Below are 11,812 nucleotides of genomic sequence, written 5' to 3' on the forward strand. Positions count from 1 at the left end.
GGCCCCCTAATCGGCTGAGCGACCGACGCAAAACAAATACTTTTCGTATTCCTGATTTAAAAACTAGCTACTCCGCTTGTTTTTACTACTAACTAGCCACTTCAAGAATAATAGTTTTCTCGGGTTCTCTTCCGAATGATGATGTTTTGGGCATGAACGTTTTATCTTCGTTGTCACCACCAGACGATGGAAAATTAGGTGATCTTCAATTCGAAAGAAATATAGGTTAAAAATCGGGTCCAAAATGATTGTGTGGCGAAATTTTCGTTCGAGCATCATATTTATTTAGAAATTAATTACATTGTATTGGCATAATATGTGGACATTTTTATCAGAGTGTGCACATGATATAACCATCGTGTGTATGGAATGAAATGCGAAAAATGTAAGCCCTGCGTTAAAAAAAATATCCTTGGTGGAAAATCTCGTTCCACGCCTTTCAGTGGTGGAAATAACAGCGAAAAATAAATTGAGTTTATTACATTATAGTCCAGTGAATTAGAGCACAGATCATTCTCTTCAATATGAAGAATGCCGCAATCAATTCAGGGCGCTTCAATCCCCTATTTCATTAAATCATATCCTTGGCTATTTTTAGGATCAGGATCACACATAGTATTTCCTGAAGTAAAAACAAGCGCCGAGGAATGAATCTTATCAGCCATAGCCCACTGGCGAACACCTTGAAAACATATTGAACTTAAACTTGTCAGTATTGAGTTACATACTTGTACTCCTTATTAATGCCACGGGATGGCGTTTTTTTAGACCCCTTGTAATTTCCAATGTAAGTACATACGCTAAGGAATGATTACTTTCAGTCAGAGACGACTGACGAAAACATTTGTAAATGAAATTCAACTTGTCAGCTCCATACATTCACTCCTATTTGTACATCAGGCGTTACACCCTGTAGTTCATGATGGAAGAAAATGTGCGGTTAAGTAATTTACCTGAGTTTGAGACCAGTGGTTCAAAGTAAAAAAATACATAACACGATCCATAAGGCTTCCGTTGGCTCAGGTATCTACAAATTCACATCTGATTGGGAGTCATCAAGGCGCCCGCTGTTGACGGTGTTGCGAATCCGGAAGTACTCTGCTGCGATACGTCGGGACTACTCTGACAGCTGATCATTTCCTGCGCGAGCAGATTTTGGAACTGAGACCTTATCATCAACTTCCTTATGGGCGGGAGGGATTTCATGTAAGGTATCAGGGACTTGAGGAAGTTGAGATCGTCGTCTTCTTGAGCTTGCAGTATCGATAATCTCTCGCCACTCTCCAGTTTCAAAAACTTGGCCTCGAGACCGGGCGATGACATATCGGCAGCGTCGCATTCCGACAAACCCGGCTCGTTCTTGTACTTCTTCTTCGAAGCCGGCAGTTCGGTAGCGTCCAGGTCTGCAGCCTGAAGTAGTTGAGCGGGCAGTTTATCGTCGGCTGCGGAAGCGTTCCCGTCCACGCTGTCTTCGTCCACCGTCGTGTACTCCGCTTCTCCTCCTGGGTTGGAATCGGGACACCTTTCGATGACCACCGTCAGCTTCCCTTTGGCTCGCCTGGGTTTCAGTACGTTCTTCAGGAACAGGAGGGAGTTGAAGTGGATCCACCTAGAGGCTACCTTCTCCCCTTGACCGTTCTCGTACATCTTGGGTTGTTTCAGCAGTTCCTTCCTGAAGTGATCTCGTAGGTTCTTCCACCTGACTTTGGCGGTCCCCACTGAAAAAAATACAGAAGTGTCATGAGTGTGCGAACGACAATTTACGCTTCTACATCTGCATAATTATGCATGATTCAAGAGAAATGTATTTCCCGGCGAAGTTAGCCGTATCTTACGAATGCCAACATAACTACGGTAGATCAGATCATGTAAATAAAATAAGAGAGATAGACTGTAAATCACAGAGATTCAGAATGTCGTTTTTTCCACGATCAATAAGAGACAATGTCGGCAGCGTTGGAACTTACTAATAGGTTGGTTTACTTGTAGTGTAGCGTACTAACTTATGAATTCGTTAATGCATGTTTCTGAATTTACTTCGTGTTTGTGAGAGCATGTTTTCTTTGTTCTAGCGTTATTGGCAAATTAACTTCATAAGTAGTTGGCAATGTTTACCTTTGCGTGAATGTGGAAGTATAATCTGTTAGTATGCGCATTTTCTGTGGGCGTGGTGTGCATGTGGGAATCCTCTTGTATGCTGCATTGCTGTTTGCTGGTGATTGATCATCCCCTGCCAAAACCCTAGAGTTGGCTCGCAGGGTATTATGTAGATGTAGATACCTACCGATCACCCCTAAAGTTCTTTGCAGGTATGAGTATTTTATATAAAATCTCGCACAGCTACAGGTGTTACCGAAGTCACACGTGTTCATACGTGGCAGAGGTAGTTCTCACCAAGCAAGCTCAATTGATGTTCGATATAATCGATATTCTTGAGATACGCCAACGGACAGTAGCAGTAAGCACCAAAGAACACTAAAGTAATAAAATGCATTGAAGAAACGGAATAAATGGTGTACATTTCGTGAGAGCCAATCCCTGCCACATATGTGCGTGTGTGTTTTAGTAGGAACCTATGGCTATTTAATGGTTGATAGCTAATGAGAAATGAGTTCGCCACTAGCCAAATTCCCAGCCGATTATACGCTAGAAGAAAAAGTTAACGGAAAGTAACTTACCAAATATTTAACTAATGCGTATATGCTAGCATGCAGCACGCTACCTACGTGTTCGTAGCCGTCGAAGGAGTAGGCCCTAACACATGCTATGAGGCGGTGTGAGCTGTCACCGATCATGCATTGCTCCATGCTAGTTTAATAAAACAATGCAATACATATAAAAATTACTAAGTGGATAAATAACCTTGCGCTGCATAAAACTAGTGTAATGCCGGAAAGGGACACATGGACCAAAAAGCAAAAACCAGAAAAGAGGGAAAAATGCATGCAATAGGGTGGTTTCCTAATATTTTTTATTGCCTAAATCGAAAGATTATTACTCCTGGAGTACGTATTTCACGCTTGTAGATTTTTAAATGACGATAAGTATTTTTCGCGATTAAATGAAAAGTGAAAATTTCCAAGCACGCGAAAACGCGACGGGTAAGTATGAATGCCGGGAAAAACTCCGCGCGAGGTCGTCCTGGTTCCCGCTGCCGCAACTGAGGTGACCTTGGGGCAAGGCTCTGAGCGCTGATACGACGCAGGATGCTAGAAGGTAGCTGAGTACCATGCTAGCTGGTAGCGCTTGGCTTGAATAAGGATTATTATTAATACCTTATCAAACGAAGAAACCTTTCCGTCTTTAGGCAGTTTTAATAGGTGATTATTAAGACATGTTTCCCTGAGCTCTGTGCCTCATGCATGCATTGGTAATCTAAGACGATGTAAAACTCCTATCTACTCGTATAGAAACTAGGTCCCTGTGACGTCACATGGAGTGGCATCGCATGGGCGCCAATCTGGCCTTTTTCAAATGAAGTTAAAATTAACCATTAACATTAGTCTAAACTGGGATTTCTAAAACCAAATAATTTGTATATTATGAATACACTATTGGTGGGTAACGAATCGCAATCAATGCCTTTCGTTTTCTTTGACGAAGGAAACTACCCTATTAGTGACCTAGGGGGTGACCAATCACCAAAATGCATTTGCACACCCACATGCACACCACACGGTCGTAGAAATAATAGGCATACTAGCAAAATTGCATGCATATTCATAAGACAAAACTTAACAATGGTTAGTTATTCCTATAGCAAATACATGCAAGGATAGAATTATTGAAAAAATCGTATGCAATGAGTCACCCTAGTGAGTGACGCCTTTATTCCTATTAGTAGACACAACGTTGCTATCCGAGTTAGAGTACGAGGGAAGAATGATATTTTAAATCTCTCTTGTTTTGCAATCTTAATCTTTTATTTTCTTCTCATGATCACGTCTACCATAGTACGACGGCAAACGAAGGATAGCCGCCCTGCGCTGTACTCGATTGATTTCAGCTATGATTCCTTCTTCACAAGGATCCCATACGCTAGCAGCATATTCTAAGAGACCTCTGTTACTAAAATGGCTTACCGCTATACTACGGCAGAAGGGATAAATAGAGGAAAATAAAAGTGAAGTTGAGGCAGAACAGAGAGATTTACGATTTCATTCTTTCCTCATAATGTCAGGGTTAGCAACATTTGCGGAATTCAAGAAATTATTCACTGCTGTCGCTTGAATTACTGGAGGGTATTTTATATTTCCGAATGAAAGGGTTATGCGAAAGATGAGATGATGCAGAAGAATACATGCCTAAGATTTGTTCCATATTCTTCGTGAAATATTGTTCGCGAAATAATTTTTCACGAAGAATAATAACAAATATATAACGATTTCCGAGGAAAACAAAATAAATTTTCGATATACAAATTTTGTGAAGACAGCAGTGGAGGAATGGCATTAAATTGGATAAGGAAAATGTTTTACTAGCATTTGACACCTCCGAAAAAATATACTCCCGGGCAGGTTTGAACCACCACATTCAAAATACTATGGATGATAATCCACTGCCTTACCACTATGCCAACTCCTTCTCTGATAATAGAGCAATCTCGTTTGAGTTTTCATGCACAGGAACGGACCAGTCTGCTAGTGTCTCTAAATCAAACTGACTTTAATAACGCATTGGCATTATTTGCAGTGGTATTGCGGCAGATCTTTTACATATTTTTCTTTCCTTACCTCTCAACAAAAGGCTATAGTGTTAATTGTAAGAAAATATACTTTACGGATCGGTCAGTTTACGAGTGAAATTAAATTGAAGTTCTGGAGATGTTTTCGTTAACTAGCATGAGCTGCACAATTCATTTGGTACTAAACATTGCACATATCCCGCTGCATTTCCCTTTAATGATGTATTAATAACAGCATTGCGGAAGATTAACAAGATTACGAGGGAAATAATGTTCAAATTTCCCTCCCACTGATACTGTAGATAATACCTAAACTCCCTTTTCAAACTGCGGCGAATGAGGCGCCGCTCAATTCGTTGATGTACTTTAGAATTTGATTGCACATGTGTCACATAAGCTACTTTATCCTACTTATGAAGGCAATCTGCCTTTGAAGCTATAACATGCAAAACATGCTGTTTGGAAAAATATTAGGGTAATTCATAGGCTATCGTCGAAGTAAAGTTTCGTAATAAATGTACGTGATGAAACTAAGGTATTCTTATTGTTTCAAAATTGAAGGGTTATAATTAAGGCCGTCGGTTTTCTCTCTAATTTTCAAACGATATCACAATCGACAACAATGACGGATTGGAGAACGAGCCCATTTGACGCGAAAAAGTAAACAAGACGACCGGTTGGCAGGAAGCGACGAGACTTCAAAAGCAGTGATATTTGGCGAGGACAAAACACTGGATGAACCAACGGCATTCAGCAATGCTTCGCCCACAGGGGTCTGTAGGGAGGGAGGCTGGGTTCCATGTGCCTAGGGCGGCCAGGTTGAGTCACGCCACTGCAGTGGCAGTGCAACTTTGGGCGGACGGCCCAGCTGGTGAGTGTAATATCCCATGTGATGGCTGCGTTTACCGCGCGGCTGACTCGTATTAACTTAGTTAAATATTTGGTAAGTTACTTCCCGTTAACATATCCTTCTAGCGTAGAAACGGCAGGGATTTTTGCTAGTGGCGAGCTCATTTCTCAATTAGCTATCAACCATTAAATAACTAAGGAACCTAAAATAAATTATAGGTTCCTATTGAAACACACGCGCACATATGTGGCAAGGATTGGCTCTCACGAAATGTACACCATTCATTCCGTTACTGCAATGCATTCCATTACTGTAGTATTCTATGGTGCTTACTGCTACTGTCCGTTGGCGTATCTCAAGAATATCGATTATATCGAATATCAATTGAGTTTGCTTGGTGAGAGCTACCTCTGTCACGTATGACCACGTGTGACTTCGGTAACACCTGTAGCTGAGCGACATTTTATGTGAAATACTCATACCTGCAAAAACTTTAGGGGTGATCGGTAGTTATCAATTAGATGTATCGTGTAGATCTATAGGTACGCTTGCACGTCTCCTAATCTATCATCGAATGTCGTAAATGAGATGTTGTTGCTGTTCTGTATAAGTTCTTTCAATAAGATCGATTGTTGACGAGTTCACTATGCGGAAATTCATTGCAATAGGATTGAAACAGCTGTTGTAATTTTTCATTCTATTTAATTCGTCCATCCGGTTTCAAAGTTTACAAGTCATTATAGGGGGCTGTATCTTAGAGAAATACAGCTCTAGGTAATGATGATGGCAATAACGTTGAAACTGGCAAATCTAAAGATGCGTTTTAACTGTGTATCATGTTATATAAATTAAGTTATATATAACATGTTACACAGTGTATATGCACCTTTAGAGACAGCTCTTGATGGTGACATATACATCTACATAATACCCTGCGAGCCACCTATAGGGTGTTTGGCAGGAGGTGACGTGTAAAGAGACAGCTCTTGATGATGACGTGTAAAAGTTGAAACCGGTTGAACGAATAGTGTGGAAAATTACTACAGCTGTTTGTATCTTATTGATGCTTTAAAGTCAATTCGCTCACCCGACAGTCCGGTGATCTCGGCCACCTTTTTCCAGTCCCTGTCCACGGTCGTGCGGTTGTAGTAGGCCTTCCCCTTGAGGTTCCACAGCGAGGGCCTCTTGTGCACCTCCGCGATGAGCTGCTCGCTTGGGTCCATCCTGTCTTCCAACGCCTATTCCTTCCTTCAAATGCAATCCAACCGTCGCTCGCGTCTTCTCTCCGCCTCGTTCCCGCTCCGCGCGCCCGTGCTCATATGCCCGTAGAAAGCAAGTCGGTCCCTCGCCCGCCCGCCCGCTCGCGTTCCTCTGCCGCGTTGCCGCTCCGTCCGAAGCGGGCGGGCGGGCGTTGCTAAGAGGGGCGGGTTCGGCGAGACTGCGCAACACTGTGCTGGGCCGCCCGCCATTGTTCGACCGCTTGCTTTCCCGCCCGCCTCGCAGAACGGGGCGTCTAAAATGTGGTTCCCATGCGTTGTCGGACGCCGCCCGCTGCCGCTGGGTGCATCTACATCTACATCTACAAATTACCCTGCGAGCCACCTCTAGGGTGTTTGGCAGGGGGTGCGTAGCGGATGGGACAGGAACGGGGAGACGCGTATTGAACAAGGCGGGGAGGCGCCGCGGCGGTTGTAAGCGGAGGATTTTGAAACATATAAAACGAAAATCGCATACCTTTATGGGCGTACCCAGCGAGAAGCAGCAGGGGGCAACTGTCCCCCTTAGAAGAAAAAGTAAATTTAGTTCAATACGACGATAAATTAGGCGAAATAGGCGATAAATTAAGAGAGATATTTTGCCGAAGGGATAGATATGCGAATTCCTTTTTCCCCCGAACCATACAGGACTTAAATAAATGCCGGTCGTAACTTCGTTAGTGCATTTCTTTTTTATGTGCAAATGGCTGGTGTCCAAATACCCCCTGCCACACGCCTTTTAGGCGGCTTGCGGGGTAGAATGTATATGTAGGTGTACCTCTCCTCAGACTCTCTTCACGTGAAGAGATACCATTCTCACTTGGACTATTTTTTTTGTGTCCTTGTGGATATAATTTTTACGTCCGTGTGGTGTATGTGGGAACTCTCTTGCATGCTGGTGATTGATCAGCCCCTGCCAAACACCCTAGAGGTGGCTCGTAGGGTATTATGTAGATGTAGAATACTCCCCACTCTCCGCCGATTAACATCCGACATCAAATTTCTTCATTGAATTATGAATGGGTCCTTCAGAAATGCGTTGATACTTTTCACTCCATATTCCAGCTAGCATGTCCTGCAATTTAAAAACTTAACGCTATCCAACAATTTCGATTGTCAATTTTCCAAAGATCTCTTTTTTCCCGTTTATTGTTTATTTTTTTCTTTCCAATTTCCCCGTAAACAGTATATATTGAGGCATTTACAACGGAGGGTTAACAAAGCACGATATTATCACCAATGCCTTGGGTAGATTCTTTATATAAACGACAATTTTTTATATAAACGACAATTCTTTATATAAACGACATTGGCGAAGTAGTGCAGAGTAAGTTACGATTATTTGCAGACGACGCTGTAGTTTACAGAGAAATCCGTTCCAGCAAAGATATAGATGAACTAACAAATGACCTTGCTGCTATCCAAGCTTGGTGCGATGCTTGGCAGTTAGAATTAAATTTGGAAAAAATGCGTCGTAATGAATTTCTGGAAGAAGAATAACTCCCTACAGCGTAACTATGTCATTCGGGGCACGCAGTTAAAGGCAGTTGAATCTGTGAAATATCTAGGGGTTAGACTCAATAATGATCTATCGTGGAATAAACATATTCGAGAAATAACCGGTCAAGCTAATCGTAAAATGGGTTTTGTTAAAAGAATATTAGGAAAGTGCGACGACAAAGTGAGAGAAATTAGCTACTTTTCCCTCGTTAGACCACATTTGGAATACGCTGCCAGTGTTTGGGACCCTCATGAAAAAGGCTTAATAACAGAGTTAGTACGCGTGCAAAGAAGAGCTGCCAGGTATGTGAAAGGTCGTTACGATAGTCTTGTTAGTGTAACTGACCTCTTAGATAAACTCGGATGGGAATCTCTGTCGGACCGTAGATTGAAAAATAGACTAAACCTTTTAGATAAATTCAAGAGCAGTGTCTTTTCTGACGAAGTTAACCATATCTTGCGGACGCCAACGTACTACGGAAGATCAGATCATGTAAATAAAATAAGAGAGATAGATTGCAGAACAGACAGATTCCGAATGTCATTTTTTCCACGATCGATAAGAGATTATAACGGCAGCAATAGAACTCATAAATAGATTGCATGACTTGTAGTGTAGCCTACTAACCTATGTAAAACGTAATGCATGTTTCTGAATTTCTATTCTATATTCTATTTCTAACAGCATATAGTAGTATAGTTTGTTATTATACGGGACGTTTTTTGGACGGTGTGGTGTGCATGTGGGAGTCCAAATGCATGCTGCATGCTGGTGATTGATCACCCCCTGCCGAACACCCTAGAGGTGGCTCGCAGGGTATTATGTAGATGTAGGGATCACCTACCCAGGCGGGATTCGAACCCGCGACCTACGGTGTGGCAGGCGAGGACTTTACCCCACCACCACCGAGAACGGCAAGGATATACTTTCCCATTTCAATGCCGCCTCTAATTCTTTTTTTACCCTCAACCTCTTTGAATCCCGCACCGTTTTAAAAAGCTAACTGCAAAGGCTTTCATCCTCATACCCACCTTATTGCATTTGTTACATATCATTGTTATGTATGATTTTATTTGATACTTGTTTTCGTCATATTTACATAATTTATTATTTATTATGGAACCCAATGTTAAGGCCTAAGTGTTATTTTTATTGTTAAACGAATGAATAAAGACGTTGCGTTGGGCGCATTTCCCACCATAGCCCTCAATTTATACTTAATATGTATGAAAATATAATCACGCAGTCTCGCCAGTTGCGCTGTCTCTCCGGCCGCTGTGGCGACGGCATATAATCCTCGCCTTCCAAACAAGACGTCGCGGGTTCGAGTCCCGCCTGGGTGGAATATCCACTATCCAGAGCGCGGTTGTTCCTACACTTGTAATTGTTAAATTTGTGGAACACCCCGACGTAAAATGGCCAAAATGCGCTGTATTCGGTGGTATGGGAAATAATAAGAAAAAAAAATAACTCTCTTTCAGTCACCACTCGCCATACATGCCTCTTCCCACAACTCCTTATTTGACGAATGTTGCATGGTGGGAATAATGGTCTCCCTCCCCTCATCAACCACGTGATGTCGGCGTCAAAATGATGTTCCGCTGTACTTTGAAAATATATATTTTGGCTTCAGTGCATCCTAAAATAATAAATAATACGTCTTTCTAAAGAAAATTTTATTTTTAATTCTGATTTATATTTTTATATGAATAATTCAGAAAAACGCCAGAGCAATAAATAGAGAGCAAAGACCGATGTAAATACTTAGGGGTGTATTTAATGAAAGATTTAGGGTGGGAGGCAAATGTCGAACAATTAACAAAAAAGGCGTTCAAAATGTTGCATTGGGTGATGAGGAATCTTAAGGAAAGTGATCGAACTACAAAGGAGAAGGCGTATAAGACAATAATCCGGCCTATTTTAGAGTACGCGTCACTAGTGTGGGACCCGTATGAAAAGGGACAAACAGAATCCATCGAGAAGGTGCAAACAAAGGCAGCAAGGTACGTCATGGGGAAACACAAAAAGGCCGTAAGTGTCGGTAAAATGTTGAAAGTACTGGGATGGGACACACTAGAACGGAGAAGAAAAATAAATAGGCTTTGCGCACTCTTCCGCACACCGAAAGGGGAAAAGGCATGGGGGGAACTACGGAAGAAGATTGAATACCCCAGCTATATTGGTAGGCATGATCACCAATACAAGATGAAATACCGGCCGCAAAGGACTAACGTAAAGAAATTCTCGTACCTCAACAGGACGATTACGGAATGGAATAGACTCCCTGCAGAACTGTTTAAGCCCTACCCGAACAACGTAAGGATTTTCAAGAAGAGGTGTATAGGATTAATATTGGAAAATAATATCACTGAATTTTAAATATTTCACTTTCATAAATAAATAATCACTTTCTAGTTTCATTTTGGTAATGTTTTTCTCATTTGCAATATTTTTGTTTTTCTTTTTATTTTGTATAAACTGTTACCACCTGGCAAATAGCCAACTTGTAACTTGTACAATATAATAATAATAAATGACTCCACGCACAGTAAAAGTAGCTGCTTTGTCAACTTTATGCACTTTGTAATGCAGCCTAGGGTAAACTATTACGTATACAGCATTTATTTTCCCTATTAAGTTGCAAACATTAATGTAGATAAATAAAGTGGCTTTAGCGTGTTTTTAGAATACATATTTTGTTGTCAATTAACGAACATGTTTAAAAATGATCTAGCCCTACAGTTTACTTCGAAAGAAAAAATAAAACTGATAGAAACACTTCTTAATGTGTTTGAAATTTTCTATATTGTATGGATAATTAACCATATCTTACGGACGCCAACATACTACGGAAGATCAGATCATATAAATAAAATAAGAGAGATAGATTGTGGAACAGACAGATTCCGAATGTCATTTTTTCCACGATCAATAAGAGATTATAACAGCAGCTATAGAACTCGTAAATAGATTGCATGACTTGTAGTGTAGCCTACTAACCTATGTAATAATTAATGCATGTTTCTTAATTCAATTATTGTTTCTAACAGCATATAGTAGTATAGTTTGTTAGTATATTCCGGACGTTTTTTGGACGGTGTGGTGTGCATGTGGGAGTCCAAATGCATGCTGCATGCTGGTGATTGATCACCCCCTGCCAAACACCCTAGAGGTGGCTCGCAGGGTATTATGTAGATGTAGATGATAATAAATTATACATAGATGTTATGAATATACGCCGGAGTGAACGGTTGCTACGTTGCCACGTCCTTCGCGCGAAACTCAAAAAGAATATTCGGGTGAACTGCGACTAAAGAATTTTTCTTCGAGCTTCAGGAAGCTTTGTGACGTTCAATGAATCAAACGATTTAGTAACTCTATCATACCTGTAAATGGTTTACGTACCTACCTATAAATTAATTTGCCCTTCTAGTGAAGTGGCCCTCATTTCAACAGTGTAAGAATATTTTGTGCTAATTCCGCTCAAACTATGAGGTAGCATGAATGTAAGTAGCGATTGA

At 41.2% G+C, this 11,812-nt stretch overlaps 1 protein-coding gene across 1 annotated transcript; it reads right to left on the minus strand.

The window, feature by feature from the left end:
• Window positions 1-258: 258 nt before the first annotated feature.
• Window positions 259-6,924, minus strand: LOC124165350. The gene is made up of 2 exons (XM_046542707.1): window positions 6,622-6,924; window positions 259-1,718 (listed from the first exon to the last, which is right to left on the minus strand). The coding sequence occupies exons 1-2, from the start codon at window positions 6,755-6,757 to the stop codon at window positions 1,036-1,038; spliced, it is 819 nt and encodes a 272-aa protein (XP_046398663.1). The 5' UTR covers window positions 6,758-6,924; the 3' UTR covers window positions 259-1,035.
• Window positions 6,925-11,812: the final 4,888 nt, after the last annotated feature.

Source organism: Ischnura elegans, chromosome 9 (genome assembly GCF_921293095.1).
Source record: "Ischnura elegans chromosome 9, ioIscEleg1.1, whole genome shotgun sequence".
NCBI classification, from domain to species: Eukaryota; Metazoa; Arthropoda; class Insecta; order Odonata; family Coenagrionidae; genus Ischnura; species Ischnura elegans.